At 38.0% G+C, this 20,847-nt stretch overlaps 1 protein-coding gene across 2 annotated transcripts in view; it reads right to left on the bottom strand.

The window, feature by feature from the left end:
- Positions 1-19,152, bottom strand: part of SMC5 (structural maintenance of chromosomes 5) — a 52,223-nt gene extending 33,071 nt beyond the window's left edge. The window contains exons 1-9 of one of the 2 annotated variants that reach the window (XM_063295142.1): positions 18,947-19,152; positions 17,080-17,221; positions 15,303-15,355; positions 14,971-15,133; positions 13,890-14,024; positions 11,580-11,720; positions 9,511-9,672; positions 1,839-1,910; positions 158-413 (exon numbers count right to left, since the gene is read on the bottom strand). In XM_063295142.1, coding sequence (XP_063151212.1) covers positions 158-413; positions 1,839-1,910; positions 9,511-9,672; positions 11,580-11,720; positions 13,890-14,024; positions 14,971-15,133; positions 15,303-15,355; positions 17,080-17,221; positions 18,947-19,122 — 1,300 coding nt within the window. In that variant the 5' untranslated portion in view covers positions 19,123-19,152. The remainder of the gene's footprint in view (positions 1-157; positions 414-1,838; positions 1,911-9,510; positions 9,673-11,579; positions 11,721-13,889; positions 14,025-14,970; positions 15,134-15,302; positions 15,356-17,079; positions 17,222-18,946) is intronic. The other variant, XM_063295143.1, reaches the window with a different exon arrangement.
- Positions 19,153-20,847: the final 1,695 nt, after the last annotated feature.

The raw sequence follows: 20,847 nt of genomic DNA, 5'->3' as shown, positions 1-20,847 counted from the left end.
AAGAAACTGCTAGTATCCTGCCATGGAACAGATACGAAAAGAGGAACATGACATCTTCCATCTGAACAGAGTAGGCAAGTTGTTAGTTATTAGTATCAGTTTATTTTTTTTGGAACTCAGTTGCACAAACAGCAAAAATATACTTTAGCATATTTACCTTTTCTTTCCTTTAGCAAGTTCTCCTTTTCTCTGAGCTGATCATTTAATTCACCATCAATATTTGCCTTCTCTTCCTCCAACTGCCTAAGGTCAGCATTAAGAGCATTTATTAGAGGCTGAATGTCCTCAACATTATCTGTGTTTTTAAGCTCATTGGTCCAGTCTTCTATCATTTTATGAGTGTTATGTATTCTCTTCTGCCGATCCATTTCTGCCTCTCTTTTCATCTTTAAATCTAGATTGATGTCATCAATCTAAGGAAATGCATAGAAACATTCTCCAGATATGCCAATAAAAAAGTAAGATTTCATCATAAAGCAGCAAGGAAAAATGGTAGACTTGTTAATATTTTAATTAATCATGTAACCACAAATGAAGGTTGCTGTACTGTATGTCAAATAAGTCACAAATCCAAAATAACAAATATGGGTGATCCCAAACCTATTATTTTGCAAAATGGAAGTACACTAAATGAAATTGGCTGGCATATAGGATTATGGGAAATGATATAGCCAAGATTCAAAGGAAATACCTGTGTTTTATAATAATTCCAAGGTGCCCACCTCTTGTCTAAAATGTATTTTTTTAAAAAGTCAATATACAATAGATACTGTGTGTATAATTAAAATGACTGTTAAAAATCACTTAAGTTGGAGATTCTCAAATTGTGAGCTGTGATCACCCAAGGGGTCACAAACAACTGGGGGCACAGATGCAAACATTTTTAGACTGATCAGGCTTAAACTGGCAAAGGAGCAGCACTGTCAAAACTCACTCCAACTTTGCTTGGGTATAGCCACGGTAAGCTTGCCCAGACAAAGGGAAATAAAGCCTAGACCAGGTTTGGACAGAATTAGAAAGTGCTTTGCTTGGGTGTTATAAATTCATCTATCATTTTAGGGGGCCATTGTATTACAAAGTTTGAGGACCCCTGAAATAAGTAATTGTCAAAATAAAATTTGCAGGGCCTATTATCACAGTATAATGCAACATTTATATTCCTGAATGTTGTGACAACACCGAATGACTATCACAAAGTTAATACTGCAGGCCACCATTCATATAATGGGACTCCTCTTTTTCCCACTCTACCCCACTGCACATACCCCAAATGTGCTTCAGAGGGTTCCCTAAACCTCAGGTTCAAGTTTGGGTGATAGGTGAGATGGGAGAGGAATAAGAACCTATTTTGTCAGGTCTGTCAGCAGAACTATGCTACTACAGGTAGTCCTCGTTTAATGACCATTTGTTCAGCTACTGTTCAAAGTTACGAGGGGGACTTACGACGGTTCCTCGTAGTTGTGGTCATCACTGTGGTCATGTGATTGTGATTCGGATGCTTGGCAACCAGCTTGCAATTATGACGGCTGCAGCGTCCCATGGTCACGTGTTCACCATTTGCGACCTTCACTGCCAGCTTCTGACAAGCAGAGTCAATGGAGAAGCCGGCAGAAGCTCACAAATGGTGATCGCATGAACACAGGATGCTGTGACCACATGGGATTCACCTAATGATGGCAACTGGAACTGCTGCAACTGCTGTCATAAGCCAGTGTGGTCATGTGATGTTGCACTTTACGACCACATTGCTGGGGGACAGTGTTGCCAGTTCCAATTACTGTTAAGCGAGGACTACCTGTAAATACAAGACAAAATTTGTAAGGGAGAAAAAAACTTACTTGCTTGTCTTTTTTATCCAAAGCATCCTGTTGCTGTTTACATTTCTGAGATGCTTCTTTGATAGCTGCAATCTATATATAATGGAATTTTTAAAGTTAGCAGTCTGTTCTAGTTAGGGAATTTACTAACTAATACAGCATCAGAGAGCATGAGCATGCAACTTTTCTACTGTGAATAGACTGAGCTGCACATAGTTTGTTATGGAGACCAACTGCCACTTGATACAAAAGTATAAACTATGAGTTCATCATCTGCAATTTGAACAGCTGAAGTCTTATGGAATCATTTTAAGGATTCAATATATAGTGAATATATTTATTAAGAATATGGTTTCTATTTTGGTAACAGTTACGGTGACTGGACTGAGACCAAATTTTTGTTTTTTTCGTATTCAATACTGCAGTGAGACACCATAGACTACCACAAGTAGAAAAAGAACGGTGAATATCTTAAAAAGAATAGTTGGCAGAAGTTTACATGTCCCTGCTCAAAGCTCTAGGGTTTTAACCAACACTCTAATACTAATACCACCACCCGTCTGTCAGTTCGTCATACTGTGGTGGCTTGCGTGTTGCTATGATGCTGGAAGCTATGCCACCAATAGGTTCTACTACCAAAAGGGTCACCCATGCTGGACAGGTTTCAGCAGAGCTTCCAGACAAAGAACAGACTAGAGAGCAAAGCCTGGCAATCTGCTCCTGAAAACGTGCCAAAACCCTATGGATTACAACAGAACATTTTGTGATACAGTGCTGGAAGATGAGCCCCTCAGGTCGGAAGGCACTCAATATGCTACTGGGGAAGAGCTGCCTTCTCAAAGTAGAGCCAGCTTTAATGGCGCGGATGGAGTAAAGCCTCTGGGACTTTCATTTGCTGATGTGGCACGACTCAAAATGAGAAGTGACAGCTACAAACATCCATTAATAATTGGGACATGGAATGTACAAAGTATGAATCAAGGAAAATTGGAAGTTGTCAAGAATGAGATGGAATGCCTAAAGATCGACATCTTAGGCATTAGTGAGCTGATGTGGACTGGCATTGGTCACTTTGATTCTGACAGTCATATAGCATACTATGCTGGGAAGGAAAAATTGAAAAGGAACACCGTGGCATTCATCATTAAGAAGAATATTTCAAGATCAATTCTAAAGTACAATGCTGCCAGTGATAGACTAATATCTATGCGCCTACAAGGAAGACCGGTTAATACTACTATTATTCAAATTTATGCACCAACCACAAATGCTGAAGATGAAGAAAGTGAAAACTTTTACGAAATGCTGCAATCTGAAATTGATTGAACATGCAATCAAGATGCTCTGTTAATTATTGGCAGCTGGAACGTAAAAGTTGGAAATAAAGAAGGATCAGTAGTTAGAAAATATGGCCTTGGAGACAGAAACAATGCTGGAGATCACATGATAGAATTCTGTAAGACCAATGATTTATTTATTTGCAACCTTTTTCCAACAACACAGTTGACATCTTCAGCAAAGGATCATTACCTTGTCGTGGTGCTGGAGCTTGAGCACTTCAATGATGCCATGAGCTAAACCATGAAGGGCCATCCAAGACGGGAAGGTCATGACAGAGAGGTCAGACTAAATGCAATCCCTGGGGAAGGTAATGGCAACCCACCCCAGTATTCTTGCCGTGCAAACTAAATGGATCAGTACAACCAGAGATATGTCGGTATACCATTGGAAGATGAGACTCCCAGGTCGGAAGATGGTCAAAATGCTATTGGGGAGGAACAGAGGATGAGTTCAACTAGCCCCAGACATGATGACGCAGCTAGCTCAAAGCCGAAAGGATGGCTAGCGGCCAACGGTGCTGGTGGTGAACGGTGAATCCGATGTTCTAAGGATCAACACACCACTGGAACCTGAAATGTAAGACCTACGAGCCAGGGCAAATTGGATGTGGTTATTGGTGAGATATCAAGATTAAAGATAGACATTTTGGGCGTCAGTGAACTGAAATGGACTGGAATGGGCCACTTCACATCAAATGACCACCAGATCTACTACTGTGGACAAGAGAACCACAGAAGAAATGGAGTAGCCTTCATAATTAATAGTAAAGTGGCTAAAGCAGTGCTTGGATACAATCCAAAAAACGATAGAATGATCTCAATTCGAATTCAGGGCAAGCCATCTAACATGACAGTGATCCAAATATACGACCCAACCACAGATGCTGAAGAAGCTGAAGTAGAGCAGTTCTATGAGGATCTGCAGCACCTACTGGACAACACGCCTAAAAGAGATGTTATTTTCATCACAGGAGACTGGAATGCTACGGTGGGCAGTCAAATGACACCTGGAATTACAGGTAAGCATGGCCTGGGAGAACAAAACGAAGCAGGACATAGGCTGATAGAATTTTGCCAAGACAACTCACTCTGCATAACAAACACTCTCTTCCAACAACCTAAGAGACAGCTTTATACATGGACTTCACCAGATGGACAACACCAAAATCAGATTGACTACATCCTTTGCAGCCAAAGGTGGCGGACATCTATACAGTCGGTAAAAACAAGACCTGGAGCTGACTGTAGTTCAGATCACCAACTTCTTATTGCACAATTTAGGATCAGACTAAAGAGATTAGGGAAGACCCACAGATCAGCTAGATAGGAGCTCACTAATATTCCTAAGGAATATGCAGTGGAGGTGAAGAATAGATTTAAGGGACTGGACTTAGTAGATACGGTCCCGGAAGAACTCTGGACGGACGTTCGCAGCATTGTTCAGGAGCCGGCAACAAAATACATCCCAAAGGAAGAGAAAACCAAGAAGGCAAAATGGCTGTCTGCTGAGACACTAGAAGTAGCCCAAGAAAGAAGGAAAGCAAAAGGCAAGTGATAGGGGGAGATATGCCCAATTAAATGCAAAACTCCAGAGGTTAGTCAGAAGGGAGAAGGAATTATTTTTAAATAAGCAATGCATGGAAGTGGAAGAAGACAAGAGAATAGGAAGGACAAGAGACCTCTTCCAGAAAATTAGAAACATCGGAAGTAAATTCCAGGCAAAAATGGGTATGATAAAGAACAAAGATGGCAAGGACCTAACAGAAGAAGAAGAGATCAAGAAAAGGTGGCAAGAATATACAGAAGACCTGTATAGGAAGGATAACAATATCGGGGATAGCTTTGACGGTGTGGTCAGTCAGCTAGAGCCAGATATCCTGAAGAGTGAGGTTGAATGGGCCTTAAGAAGCATTGCTAATAACAAGGCAGCAGGAGACGACGGCATCCCAGCTGAACTGTTCAAAATCTTGCAAGATGATGCTGTCAAGGTAATGCATGCTATATGCCAGCAAATTTGGAAAACACAAGAACAGCCATCAGACTGGAAAAAATCAACTTATATCCCCATACCAAAAAAGGGAAACACTAAAGAATGTTCAAACTATTGAACAGTGGCACTCATTTCACATGACAATAAGGTAATGCTCAAGATCCTGCAAGGTAGACTTCAGCAGTTCATGGAGCGAGAATTGCCAGATGTACAAGCTGGGTTTAGAAAAGGCAGAGGAACTAGGGACCAAATGGCCAATATCCGCTGGATAATGGAAAAAGCCAGGGAGTTTCAGAAAAACATCTATTTCTGTTTTATTGACTATTCTAAAGCCTTTGACTGTGTGGACATAACAAATCCTGGCAAGTTCTTAGTGGTATGGGGATACCAAGTTATCTTGTATGCCTCCTGAAGTATCTGTATAACGACCAAGTAGCAACAGTAAGAACAGACCACGGAACAACAGACTGGTTTAAGATTGGGAAAGGAGTACGGCAGGGCTGTATACTCTCACCCTACCTATTCAACTTGTACGCAGAACACATCATGTGACATGCTGGGCTTGAGGAATCCAAGGCTGGAGTTAAAATCGCTGGAAGAAACATTAACAATCTCAGATATGCAGATGATACCACTTTGATGGCTGAAAGCAAAGAGGAACTGAGGAGCCTTATGATGAAGGTGAAAGAAGAAAGTTCAAAACACTGGTTTGCAGCTAAACCTCAAAAAAACCAAGATTATGGCAACCAGCTTGATTGATAACTGGCAAATAGAGGGAGAAAACGTAGAGGCAGTGAAAGACTTTGTATTTCTAGGTGTGAAGATTAGTGCAGATGCTGACTGCAGTCAGGAAATCAGAAGACGTTTAATCCTTGGGAGAAGAGCAATGACAAATCTCGATAAAATAGTTAAGAACAGAGACATCACACTGACAACAAAGGTCCGCATAGTTAAAGCAATGGTGTTCCCAGTAGTAACATATGGCTGCGAGAGCTGGACCATAAGGAAGGCTGAGAGAAGGAAGATAGATGCCTTGGAACTGTGGTGTTGGAGGAAAATTCTGAGAGTGCCTTGGACTGCAAGAAGATCAAACCAGTCCATCCTCCAGGAAATAAAGCCAGACTGCTCACTTGAGGGAATGATATTAAAGGCAAAACTGAAATACTTTGGCCACAGAATGAGAAGACAGGACACCCTGGAGGTAAGGTGCTGATGCTAGGGAGAGTGGAAGGCAAAAGGAAGAGGGGCCGACCAAGGGCAAGATGGATGGATGATATTCTAGAGGTGACGGATTCATCCCTGGGGGAGCTGGGGGTGTTGACGACCGACAGGAAGCTCTGGCGTGGGCTGGTCCATGAAGTCACGAAGAGTCGGAAGCAACTAAACGAATAAACACCTTTTTCCAACAATACAGTCGACATCTATATACATGGACCTCACCAGATGGATTACACAGAAATCAAATTGATTACGTTTGTGGAAGGAGAAGATGGAGAAGCTCAATACTATCAGTTAAGACAAAGCCAGGAGCTGACTGCAGGACAGATCATCAATTGCTCATGTGCAAGTTCAAGCTGAAGCCGAAGAAAATTAAAGTAAGTCCTAGAGTTCCAAAGTATGATCTAGAAAACATCCCACCTGAATTTAGAGATCACCTCAAAAATAGATTTGATGCACTAAACATTGATGACCAAAGACCAGAAGAGTTGTGGGAAGACATTAAGAACATAATATGCAAAGAAAGTGAAAGATCATTAAAAAGGCAGGAAAGAAAGAAAAGATCCAAATGGATGTGAGATGAGACTCTGGAACTTGCTTTTAAACACTGAGTAGCTAAAGCTTGTGGAAAAAAGAATGAAGTAAGAGAGCTAAATAGAAAATTTCAAAGGGCAGCTTGAAAAGATAAGGAAAAACATTATGATGAAATATGCAAAGACCTAGAGTTAGAAAATCAAAGAGGAAGAACACAATCAGCATTTCTCAAGCTGAAAGAGCTGAAGGGAAAATCCAAGCCCCAAGTAGCTATCCTTAAAGATTCTATAGGCAATACATTAAATGACGTGGGTAGTATTAAGATGGAAAGAATATACAGAATCAGTATATAAAAAAGAGTTGACGCTCAGCTATTTCAGGAGGTAGAATATGATCAAGAACCACTGGTACTGTAGGAAGACATTCAAGCTGCAGTGAAGGCATTGGCGAAAAACAAGGCTCCAGGAATTGATGGAGTACCATTTGAGATATTTCAACAATCAGATGCAGCAGTGGAAGCATTTACTCTTCTACGTCAAGAAGACAACAACCTGGCCAACTGATTGGAAGAGATCTGTATTCATACCCATTCCAAAGAAAGGAGATCAAACAGAAAGTGGAAATTATTGAACAATTTCATTAATTTCACATGCTAGCAAAATTTTGCTGAAAATAATTCAACAGCGTTTGCAGCTTTACATCGACAGGGAACTACAAGAAATTCAAGCTGGATTTAGAAGAGGATGCGGTACGAGAGATATCACTGCTGATGTCAGATGGATCTTGGCTGAATGTAAAGAATACCAGAAAGATGTTTACCTCTGTTTAATTGATTATGCAAAGGCGTTTGACTGTGTGAACCAAAGCAAGTTATGGTTAATATTATGAAAAATGGGAATTCCAGAGCACTTAACTGTACTCATGCAGAACCTGTACACAGATAAAGACGCAGTTGTTAGAACAGAAAACAGTGATACTGAGTGGTTCAAAATTAGAAAAGGTGTGCAGCAAGGGTGTATACTTTCACCCTACTTATTCAATGTGTATGCTGAACAAATAATTCGAGAAGCAGGAATGTACAAAGAAGAACGAGGTATCAGAATTGGTGGAAGACTCATTAACAACCTGCGATATGCAGATGATACAATTTTGCTTGCTGGAAGCGAAGAAGACTTGAAGTACTTGCTGATGAAGATCACAGATTATAGTCAGCAATACGGACTACACCTGAATGTGAAGACGACGAAGATACTCACAAATGGACCTGAATGTGAAGAAGACGAAAATACTCACAAATGGACCAATAAACAATGTCACAATAAATGGAGAAGAAATTGAAGTTGTCAACAATTTCAGTCTACTCGGATCAACCATCATTGCCAAGGGAAGTAGTAATCAAGAAATCAAACGATGTATCACGCTGGGAAAATATGCCATCGAAGACCTATCTAAAGTTTTCAGAAGTAAAAATGTCAGTTTAAAAACAAAGGTGCTTCTGACTCATGCCATGGTCTTCTCAAATGCTATATATGCTTGTGAAAGTTGGACATTAAAAAAGGAAGGTAGAAGAATAATTGATGCATTCAAATTGTGGTGTTGGCGAAGATTATTGAAAATACCATGGACTGCCAGAACAAACAAATCAGTTTTAGAAGAAATACAAGCAGAATGTTCCCTAGAGGTGAAGATAACTAGGCTTAGATTCTCAAACTTTGGGCACATCATCAGGAAAGACCGATTGCTTGAAAAGGACATCAAGTTTGGTAAAGTTGAGGGCCAGCGGAAAAGAGGAAGACCTTCAGTGCAATGGATTGATACAATTACCGCAACAATGGATGCAAACATTGGAACAGTCAGGCATATGGCGCAAGACCGAACAGCATCTCATTCTGTTATACTTAGGGTCGCCATGAGTTGTAAATGACTTGACGGCAGCTAACAACAACAATGTAGATTCTGGTTGAATAATCTAACAGTTAAATAAGAAGTATATAAAGTAAATACAACTCCTACTACTAACAACTCAATGGCAACAACAACAACAACTAATACTAAAAATTGGAGTTAGTGAACTATCTTAGGTTATATTTCCTTCAGATGCAGAATGGTACAAGGACACTGAAAAGGAACAGGAAGCTTATGTCCTGGGATAAGGCCTTGCCTATTTTTAAAGAGCAGAACTTTCAGTCTGCTGAACTAGAGATTAGCTTTCTACTCAATCACATGACTTCAGAGTCCCAGAGCTGTAGAACACATTTGGCGATTTAAATTCTGATAAAGCTGGTCATGGCTTTATCCTAGCAATTTCCAAGTACTGTAACTAATTAGGAATTGTAAATTGTCATCCAGTGGAGATGCAATTAATCTCTGATCCAGGATCCCTTCCCACAGTGTTTTAGTCTTGAAGTGGAGGCTAGTTAGAAAGCTAAATTGCATGGAACCTTTTATTCTATGATTTTAATCCAATGACTTCTGACAGTTTTAATAAACAGTTTCAATTTTAAATTTCATGACTACAGGTTACATTCCTATAACTTTTATATGTATTGTTTGTATTTTGACTTCTATAAGATTTAATGCAAAAGTGATAAAATGGATCTAAAACACATGCCTTTTCCTTGATTTTGTCTTCCAGGCTTGCACATTGCTTCTCGGCTTCTCTGATCTGATGAGTCAAAGGAGCCTGTGTCTGTTTCAATACTCTTAATTCTTCTTTCCGACTATCTCGGCTTTTTTTTACCTCTTCATACTCCTTACGTGCTTCTTCATATATCTAAAAAGCAATGCATGCGAAGTACTTAGTGACACTGCACTAACCATAGGATGATGCTATCTGATGTTGCCACTTTGCTCGATTTTCAACTCCTTTGGACATGGAAAAAAATTGTATTTACATAATTACTGTACATTAGTTTGAAGCAGAATAGCCTAGCCAGACATTATTTAGCAAAGGACAAACAGCACAACCTACATACTAAGGGGCTACTAGGCTAAGAAATGCTGCTTTACACTGCACTGTTAAATTTATATTTGGCATCATGATCTTTATTCTCAGAATTATATCATAAGTCTATACACTGTGTTAAATTTTAGGTGCCTGAACAATTTTACAGTGAGATTGCTGTTTGGAATACTTGCAGAATGGTTTGCTTTTTACAAATATGAACCACTTGTTGCTCTATATACTCCTCAATAGTTATGGGTTCCATTATCCTGTGAAGTTTCCTTTTTTCCATGATTTAAAAAAATCAGTTTACTTCTGTCAAGATGCATTAAGTATCAAGGAACTTCTCAAACAGGATAAAGAAAACAATGCAGCATTTTGAAAGTATCATATATTTAATTTGGGGTTATCATTTCAAGGGTATTTTTCCTACTGTTTTAAAGAACAGCAGATGCATGCTAGAGAAAGCATATTCAGGGTTACATTTTGTATAGCTAACAAGTTCTGGGCTCTCTCTCAGACTCACACACCCGTGTAATATTCAACAGTGTTTCCTTAAATAAGCACATCTCAGTTTGTGAATCATAGAAGCAGTCAAGTTTCAAACTATCACAGCGAAGTCAAAAATCTGTGTGTTTAAAATCATGTTCAGAATATTTAAAGTGGGATCAGCATAATGTTTTTCTTGAATTCAAAAAACCTTTATCAGAATTCAAGCAGATGGTGGATTAATCTGTTTTGGCTTGACACAATAGAGAATCATCTCACTTTTGCAACATATGACTCTACGGAAGACAACTGAGAATCAGTATTAGCAACATTGCAAAGAACACTGTGAATCTAAATTAACAGATTTCACCAAAAAGAGAACTCTCCCTGTGTTCGGCAAGGAATATAGACTGTTTATCACTACTCTTAGAATTCACTATCATGAAATAGATTGAAAAGAGATCCTTATATGAAGAGAGTAAATGGTTTTCCAAAAACATTAACCCACTATCCTGAATGTGGTCCTGGGTTATTGTTGTTGTTGTTTTCTTTTCATAGCTGTTATTTTTATAGCTCTTAGCTGACCTTGCCTGTATTTGGAAGCAAGGTAGAATACTTGGATGGGAGATCCCCAAAGATTATCAGGGCTATAGGCTAGACTATGGAGTAGAAAAATCATTGGAGAAGGCAGTAGCCAAACACTTCCATAAATTATCATTATGGAATTACATGGTTGGGTCCATGAAGTCATTAGAAGTAGCTTTATCTTTGTATGATTCATTGAACGATTTGAATTTTTTTCCTGTTCTGTCCTAAAATGTTTGAATCAGGTTGCAGGATGAAAACAGGAAAAGTAGAATTTTAAGAGCTGCATACGAGATGCAAATTAGGGGGTGGGAGAAAAAAGTGAGTTTTTCGTAATTTCATTTTGAAAATATTACTTTTTTTATAATTTATTGTGGAATTGATAGTCATGTAGATCAGCCAAAAGGTATGTTTAAAACTCTTACCAAGAGCTAGCAATCTCCCTACCTTCTTACTTTAGGTAGTATTGCCTAAATAAACTGTAGGCAGATATCTAATTTGTTAGACCAAATACAGATTACATCATACTGACATTTGATCAGCTTCTCCACTTCACTCCAACACTTTGTTACATTAGCATTGCTTTTGTGAACATGTATGTCTCTGCATGTATGTGTTTAAAGGTGCATTTTCAAATCCCTTTTTAAAAATTAAGAACTTACCACCCATGGCCTTTTTTTCTCAAGGATTGCAATTGAATCTAGATGGCGCTGACGTTCATGATATCGCTCCACATCTTGCTTATATCTTTCATTCTTTTGCTTCATTTTCTCTAGGTTGCTATTTTTTTCCATGCAGGAATTCTGTCAGCACATATATTTTAAATTATTTACATGATTAAATTAACAAAATTAACTCTCATGTTTGTTGTTCTACCATCTACTTCATTCAATTAATTACATGAGAAAAATAGAATTGATATTAATGCAAACAGAAATTGTATCTCTGAAAATAGATCTTATTCTGCTGCATGCAGGTTAGAAACAGAAAAGGAGATGGGATTGCAGTCACAGAAATTATCACTCAGTTGTAGTCAATTATCTGCTCTCAATTTCATAGAAAGTTCTTTGACCCATCTGATGCTTCCACCTGCTGAATGGGAGAGGCAATTTTTTCCAGTTTTCCCTTCATCTGCAATCTCTGGCATTCTGTTTCCTGCTCCCACTGATGGAAACCTTTGCTGAATGTTCAGCAGAGGGAACCACTTGGTACAGCCCAATATACCATCTAATTTAATACAGAAAAATTTATCATAATTAGAATTGGTTCTTTGCTTTGAATCTGCTCAGATCCTTGTCAATGAGTTAACAGAAGGCAAAAGTTTACTGAATGAAAATGTTCAACAAATAATATTATATATCTTTTCTACTGATTAATGGACATTCACATTTCCTATTTTATATTCCCATTATGGAAGTTAACACAATTCTTAATTCTGTAGCTTAATCATTCATAACTGAACAAACAAGATATCCCTCCCCAAACCAAATCCCCATCTCCTACTTTAAGTGTGATTAAACACTGTATCGACAGTTATGTGAACAAAATTGAGCTTCTACTTGGCCAGGATTGCTAATTAGAACTGTGATTGATTTTTAAAAAAAGTGTATTTCATCTCATTTCAGCTTAATTTTTTCCTTAAGAAATGCGCAAAATGACTAATATTTTTAATCAATCAAATAAACAAACAATGCCTTTTGTAAGCCTCCCAGAATCTGTTGGAGGGGCAGCTATAACAAATGTAAATAAACAAATACAATTTCTATACAATTTAATACATTATCAAAGTAATATCAAAACATTTCAATAAAATAGTTGTAATTAATATAATATCTAATAACCATGATTTCTAACCATATAAAAGAATAAAAGGACACAGAAAATCCAAAATAAACCTAAATATACCATATGCTTATATGCAGAGGTTATGCATCCCCTTCATCACTTCAAGTAGTCATGTCATCAGTAGTAAACCAGCTTCCCAGTCAATCGATGCAAGCCATATAACTGACTGATGACAGTTAAAACAATTTCATACAGCTTTGCTGTACTGCAAGCCATTTTGAAAGCACTATGATTTTAAATATTATAAGACAGTGGGCAGTATTATAAGATGGGTGGTCTATAAATTTAATAAATAAATAAGACAAATAAAAAATTCCATAAATAAACAGTGGTACAATGTTGTATATCTCTGGAAACTTACTCACTACTTACTCCCAGGGACTAAGGTCTAAAGGAAATAAAACATTTAAGTCTTTCTGACAATTTGTCAGGTTTTTTTTCCCCCTCTATTTTATAATAATACAGATTACAAGCTATTTTTTGTAAACTAGCTATTCCTACTCATTAATTATATATCTTTAGATGTCTGGTATTGTGGTTTTTTTGGGGGGGTCCTTTATTTTGGGGGGTTATATTTTATTCTTTGTCCTGTTTAGTTCTTTTTAGTTATTGTCTTTAATATTTCATTTCTTTTATATTTTTATTTTTTTGTAAATTTGTTATAAAATACAGTAAGGGGAAAAAAAGAAAAGCGAACAGTCTTTCTGAGGAAGTTAGGCCTATTTTTCCATTCTAACCATATGCATTTCTGGTTGCAATACAAGGGTTTAATACAGCCAATTCTAAAGATATCTAGAGTTCCTAGTTAGTTATTCCATTTTTCTGAGGAGCAAGGACAGAATCAGAAAGCATTAAAGCAACTTCAGTTGTTCTGATTCCTTTATGAAAGGTAGTTAAAAATGTATTAAAACCAAAAGAAGATCCAAAATAAGCCAAGAATAAATGAAAGCTACAAGAAACAAAGCCAATAAGCCAAGCTAACACCATGCCTGCTCTTCTGAGAAATCTCAGGTTCTCTCTCTAATGAAGGAAATTTCTCTCTTACATCATGCTCTTAGTACTGAAAAAAAACCCTGATATTTATTTTTAAAACCATAAAGCTAACACAATACATATCAGTCTCTTACTTCAAGTTCTCGCTCCCTCTGTCTGAAGTTTTTGAGATCACAGTGGAATTTGTACATCCCTGGTGGACCAATTGATTTTTCTGTAGCTTCAAGCAACTCAATTTTGGACAATTTTGCAAATTCTCCAACTTTATCCTGTAACATAGACAACAAAATGTGTGCAGTACTTTATGCATATAATTGCATTCAATTATTATACTCTATAACAAAAGACATGAGCTTTGAACTAATATAAATATCCAGCAATTTTTAACCCTTCCCAACTAGTAGCCGTCACAGAGCTCAGTTTCAGTAGGCTCTGGTCAACAACCTTTGCATATGTATGTTAACGCACTACAATTCAAGCAAGGCTTTTGAACAACAAGCTGTTCCTCCATCTTACCAGTAGAATGCACTCTATTACCAGCTCCTTCCCATGCAGCTTTGCAATGCTGGAATCAGAGAAAAACCAGCAAAAGCGTGTGGCCAGAATAGTTACAGCTGCTACAGATGGTCCTATGGTTTTCACTGTGAGATAGCAGCATCATTTTTCACATAAAGGCAAGTCACTCAACTGGGAGACTTAAATAGCAGTATGCACTGTGAATAATTTCACACTTCTCACAGAGCACCAGACTGTACCCAAGACATATCTACTGCAGAATTTCATCATGCAAGAAATCTTCCATTTGAGGTAGTATCATTCAGAGAAAATACTCTAATGATGCTAATATAAATGAGATAAGTCTAATAAATCATAGAACCATAAAGCTGGAAGGGGCCATTTAGGCTATTAAGTCCAATCCCCTACTGATGCAGGGATCCAAATTAAAGCAATTCAAAATGATGGCTATCCAATTCTGCCTGAGCATATCCAGTGAAGGGAAGTAACTGGTTTCTCTAACTTGTTTCACTGTCAAATTGCTCTTACGTTAGGATTTTTTTTCCCTAACATTTAGTCAAAATCCACTTTCCTGTAATTTAAATCCATTATTCTGGGTCGTGCACACTGGAATAAGAGAGTTTTATTAGATCCCTTTAGCGTTTCCTTTATTGAAACTGCTAATATTTATATTTTCTTAAAAATGAAAATTATTCATACCTGTGGAAGAAACTGGCACAGATTGCCCACTTGAATATTTAAGGCCAAGACTTGTTCCTCTACCATTTTGAGAGTGCAGGGGTTTTTATCAATAAACCAAGTTGATTGATTGTTTGTTACAGAAATTTCTCGTGTGATAGTAACATTTTTTGGCTTCTTATATCTAATAAACAAAAAATAATTGTTATACTTTACCTTAGGCTATAAGGTATATAGTATTAAAATAAAGAATGTTCATCTCAATATTATACTTTCTCAACATTTTTTTCAATAAAATTATTTTTCATGTACACTTGTAAAAAACAGACATATGAACAAGTCTCATTACTCACACCTCAATTTCAACTGTTCCTTTCTTGCAACCCCGCTTCACATAATGACCAACCTGAACAAAAGGGGAGAAATATATATATATATATATATATATATAATCTTAATTTGTAAGTATTGCATATCACTTATGAAGTGCCTAAACTGTAGATAGGACAGTTGGGACAGGATACCAGTGAAATGAAGAAGGAATGCAGAGGAGAGTAAGCATAATGAAGTACCATTTTTTGATTACCTAAACTCAACATACAACCTAGCAGCACTTAGCTCTCATGACAAAAACCACAACTGCCAGTACCACTTCTAATATGCATTATAATAAGGAGCATAAAGCAAGTGGCATAAAAGTAAAAACAGCACAATGTGACTTTTAGTCACCTTTGAAACATTGCAGTTAAAACAATCCAACAGATATAATACTGGCATAACAAAGGAGAAAGAGAATTAAGGAATAGCACCAACAGAACAAATTATACTGAAGGACAACAAAACATTCCTGAAGTAATTGGGATTTTATGGACTTCATATCTTAATGTAGATTAAGATGTCCAAATCCTCTGGTACAGTCTTCATGGACTACAACCTCAGACTACAATTTAAATTAACTTCTCTCTCTTGGATTACTTTCTTAGGTATACATAATTTGTGATCCAGTTTTTTCCCAATAAATAACCCTTATTTATTCAGTCTTTCAAAAGTTTTTATGCCACTTCAATCAAAAAGTGAATCAAAGCATCTTACAAAAAGCGATATACAATAAATTATACCATCTATATCTATATGTTAGCCGCCTTGAGTTATTTATAAAAATAATAAAGACGGGATAGAAATATATAAATATATATATATAAAAATACAAATATATATATGTATGTATGTTTGTGTGTGTGTATTAATAAACAATAAAATCACAGTAACTATAACATTATTAGCAGTGCCCAGCTACATACATCCTACGGAACATACACCCCGCATATCAAGACATTACAAACAATTCCATGCGCTATTAGCTATTTTTCTAAAATATGCAACATCTTATGTCAATCATGTTGTAAATTACAGCAACTTTTCTAGTTCAGTAGTTATTTCTTTTTAATTGCACAGTGTTAGCTAAACTCAACTGCAGTCTTTTGAAGAAGTCCACTAAAAATCACAAGCAGCTTTTCTTCTTCCATAGAGAACTCCCTATGTCCCCTAAATTTTACACCAGATTTTACACAACATTAACAAGTAATTGTGTACATTTTCCAGGGTGCTTTACTATATAATAGCCACTGATATTAAAGCTTTTGGGTGAAAGTTATTTAGAAAAATAAGTAAATAAACCAGGCTCACTCCTGGTGCTGTAAAACAAGGAATGTCTTCTAGCAGGAACTAGAAAGCAGGTCCTCACTGTCAGGGCAACTGCCCTCTGGGACAGCATCCACCTGGACATTCACATGACTCCCCATTGTACTCATCTTTACAAGAGCATTAAACACATGGCTTTTCCAGCAGACCTTGGGTTAGAGTGACTGGGGATCCTTTTTGTCTATTTTTATTTCTGCTGGTGGCAGAGAGAGTTGGTTGCTTTACACTCCAATGATGCTATCTTTTGGGTTAGAAATTTGATTAATTAATAAATGAAACATAGTGCATTAAATTTATTTTACAAAAGATCAGCACTTATTTGCAATTTCGTATATGGAAATTGTATACAACTGAAACATATGTACCCTAACAGATACAGCATCACTGAAATCTAGTGTCATATGATTCCAAACAGAACCAAACCCTCACCTTGTCAGCTCGTCCTATAAAGGAAGGTTTTCCTGCCAATCCAAGGCATATCGCACATACAATGCTTGATTTACCTGTTCCATTTGCTCCCACTATCATGTTTAGATGAGGGCCTGGACGCACCTCACAGTTATCATAGGTTCTGAAAAGCAATAAAAAAACTGTTTACAAGCAGGTTATTTGTGAAGATAAAAAAGAAGCAGAATTTATGCCATCAATAATTCAGTTTTTTTTGCCATTTTTGCACTACTATTTTGAGTGCTCACCAAAATAGAAAGTCAGGGTATAAAGCAAAGAAAGAAGCTAACAAATAGATAATATAATTAAGACAATCTGACTTTAAATTTTGGCTCAGAAACAGAGAAAAATAAAATCCTATGCCACAAAGTTTATCAAAGAACAAAGAAATTAATGTATCCTAATCAAAAAAAGAATCCCATCTAAAGCTAATCTTTCAATGCCAGATCTGTTAATGATGAAAAGTTTGCAGCAGCTCCCTATGAGGAATAGATCTATCTTCATCTTCACAAATGTAGGGGGATATAATACTTACAGTGTGAAGAAATTGAATGAGAAATTTTTCACTGCCAGTCATAATAGCATTAAAAATCCAGTTCATCTAATAGAACCAAATTCTCAGATGTTCAGACAAAAGCATACAGTTAATTTGTCAATTCACTCTCACATGATAGAACACTGGGCACACACTTGGACAACTTTAAGAAAGGTTGTCAGTCAATCATTATGGCTAATTATCAGCTCCAGTACCAAAGGCAATATGCCTCTCAACGCCAGTTACTGAAAAATAGTAGAAAAATGCTGTTATATTCAGGCTTTGATTACAGACTGCCAGTGCATACTTGGTTGGCTAGCCTTGAATGAAAATGTTTGAGTGGACCTTTGACCTGATCCAGCAGGGCTCTTACCTTTCATGAATATTTGCAAATTGAGGCATCAGTGACCAAGTAATAAACATCAATACAGCAATTGTGCAGCTTTGTTTAATATAGTAACTGTGCAACTGCCCCAGTGTATTCAGTAGGATTTACCACCAAACACTTATGCATTGGATTTCAGCCTTTCAGCTCATTGTGTGCACAAGTATTTAGAGAACCCACCAAAGGTAATAGACCATATGTCTATGTAAATTTGCACTGGACTATCAATCCCATGCTCACTTACATGAAAGCCCATGTTTTTGAACAGTGAAGTCTGCATTCCCCAGTCTCCCCTTTGGAGATAGTGGATTAAAACTTTCACCTCCATCCAACAGAACTCGCCATACTGGCTCCGTGTGAAAGAAATTATAATCAACAATGATCAGATAGACGTTGGATTGGAAAAGACTGTTTTAACTAAAGCTCAGAAAGCTCCCTGTTCCTCCCTTCCTGCAGGAAGTTGACAGTCCCCAACTGTATAGATGGCCAGTGGGGCATTACTGTACAAGGGGAAATCAGAAACAGTGGGCTATACAGGCCTCTATTCGACTTGAAGAAATTACTCCCTTCCCTTTTAGGTGCAAACAGAACGTCTAGAATTCGCTATCTTAGGATCTGAGGCAACGTGTGTGAAGAAGAAAGCCGGGTTTTGTGGTGGAGCAACTAATGCTGGTGAAAAAGGATGACATTATGGTCCTCCTGGATTTAGGGTAAGTAAGCTTGAACGCGCCCGTGCAAAACACTACCCGTAACTATCCCTGAGGAACCTTGCGAACCCACCACCACTGCCAGCAGGAAGAACGTTTCCCGGGGAAACAGGAAACCCCGCCTCTCGGCCTTGCGAGAGGCCACGCCCACTGTGCCTCATTTCCCCCCCCCCAGTTACTGGCTAGCCGTATAGCAGCTATCCATGTGTCTCGCGTACTCACAGGAAGTTCTCCATGGAAACCCTCACGATAGCGCCCTCGACGAACAGTGAATTTGCGTCTCGTCGGTCGCCCGCTTGCGGCTGGATTTCCCTCGAGGTCCTTTTACTGGGGCGATTGTTGCCACAGCTCCTCCCCGCCTCAGCTTCCTCAAATTTACGTTTGGTAGGGGTCGCCATTTTTCCGCGTCCTGCAACGACTAGCGCGAGTTCTAAGATGGGTTAGGGTTCAGTGCGTGCTCGTCTCCCATTGGTTACCCTGGCCTATCGTCAGGCTGCGGGCGTATGTCATTGGTTACAACAATCCTCCGTCTCGTGAGTATTTCCGTTGGAAGAAAAGACACCACTTCCTCTTTTTCTGTCACACATTGGGCCAGGGAGGGAGCTCAGGAGATCTCAATGCCTATTGGCTGTGGAGAAAAAAAGGGCGGGAACGAGCATTTTCACTGGTCAATGGGGCGGGGCGTTTCCTTGTGAAACCCTGAGCTGTTCTGGAAGCGGCTGTATAAATGAATCTTTAATAATTTGCAGTAGACTTTTTAAATACATTATAAATTAGGACTAGTAGAGTTGGGCTGCAGAAAACTGGACGACACTAGACAGGTCTCCTGCTGCCTAGTGGTCGCCCCAATTTATGCAATCGAGAACTTGTGGCCCTCTTAGAGAAGGCCTCTCATTGATGCAACTATGGGTGGTTGCTGGTGGTTAGGGAAGGAAGTAGGCTCTACAGTTAGGAGTAGAAAAATGAGTATCCTGTTCAAAACTGGCCAGGGTTGATTGCTTCCCTACCAAACCATGTCAGAAAACGCTTTCCTGCCTCCTCATGCCCAGTGTCAGCATAGGATGGGATTATGAATCCCGGTTTTCAGTTGATGAGTGTTACAAAAGTGTCTGGCAGAGGATGATACATGCGATCCTTACCTATCTAAGGATTTCATTGCTTTTTTATCCTCCCAGAGGTTAGAATAATCTAAGGCATCTCAGCTTTCTATGGGATAGTCTTTTGCATGCATCATTTTTTCCAAGCTTCATGTTCTCCACATCTGTAGCTATTCTGGCCCTGGTTAATTGGGATTATATTATAAAATAGATAATACCATTTTCTTGAAGGCACTTAGTAAGCATCGGTAAAAGCAGAGCTGCTTGTCTGTTGCCTTAAAACCAGCTATGAGATGTTATTTGCAATGTAAAAACCCTTTAAGATTTTTTTAACGGGAAACAGTATAAAAATGTTTGCTACAAGCTGCTTCTTTTAGGCACTCTTTATTGTGTTGTGCCGAGCCAGTAAAACTTATTGATACATCCTATTGGATTATTTTACTCCACTGTAGTATTTAATAGTATTGTATAAACAAGCATCATGAAATATTTAATAAAACACATTGAATTGTTTTGTTTTACAATTGTCCTAATCCTATTAAGTTTTGTAGTGAATAATTTAATCCTAAATACACAAGTGCATGTCACTGGACTTAATAAAATTTCTATTTACATTCTTATCATGCTGTTCCTCAAAGAAGACCAAGGCTGCCCTTACCTTCCATTTTGTCCTCATTACACTGTGAAGTAGGCTTGTGTGAGAGATTGGTTGACCTGCAATTACATAAATGAACTTGTTATCTGTTGAGGATTTGAACTTGGCTTTTCGCAATCCTACGATCACAGTATAACTTCTATCACATAATTATTAAGAATAAGTCTTGCCAAAATATTTTCATTTTTTAATCAGGTGACATCTTTAGAAAAGGAAGTGTCAGATTCCTCCGATCAAAAGGTTCACAGAACGCTTATTGGAGCATCTTCCATCACTTCCTTATCAATGGGGTAGACTCTCTGTCACCGGATGGAAGGGGGTGTTGAGTTGGAGTGTGAATTGCATTATTATGGCTACAGATTTATGATGGT

This window comes from Candoia aspera, chromosome 2 (genome assembly GCF_035149785.1).
Source record: "Candoia aspera isolate rCanAsp1 chromosome 2, rCanAsp1.hap2, whole genome shotgun sequence".
In the NCBI taxonomy this organism is placed as follows: domain Eukaryota; kingdom Metazoa; phylum Chordata; class Lepidosauria; order Squamata; family Boidae; genus Candoia; species Candoia aspera.
This window is presented reverse-complemented; position numbering and strand designations above follow the sequence as displayed.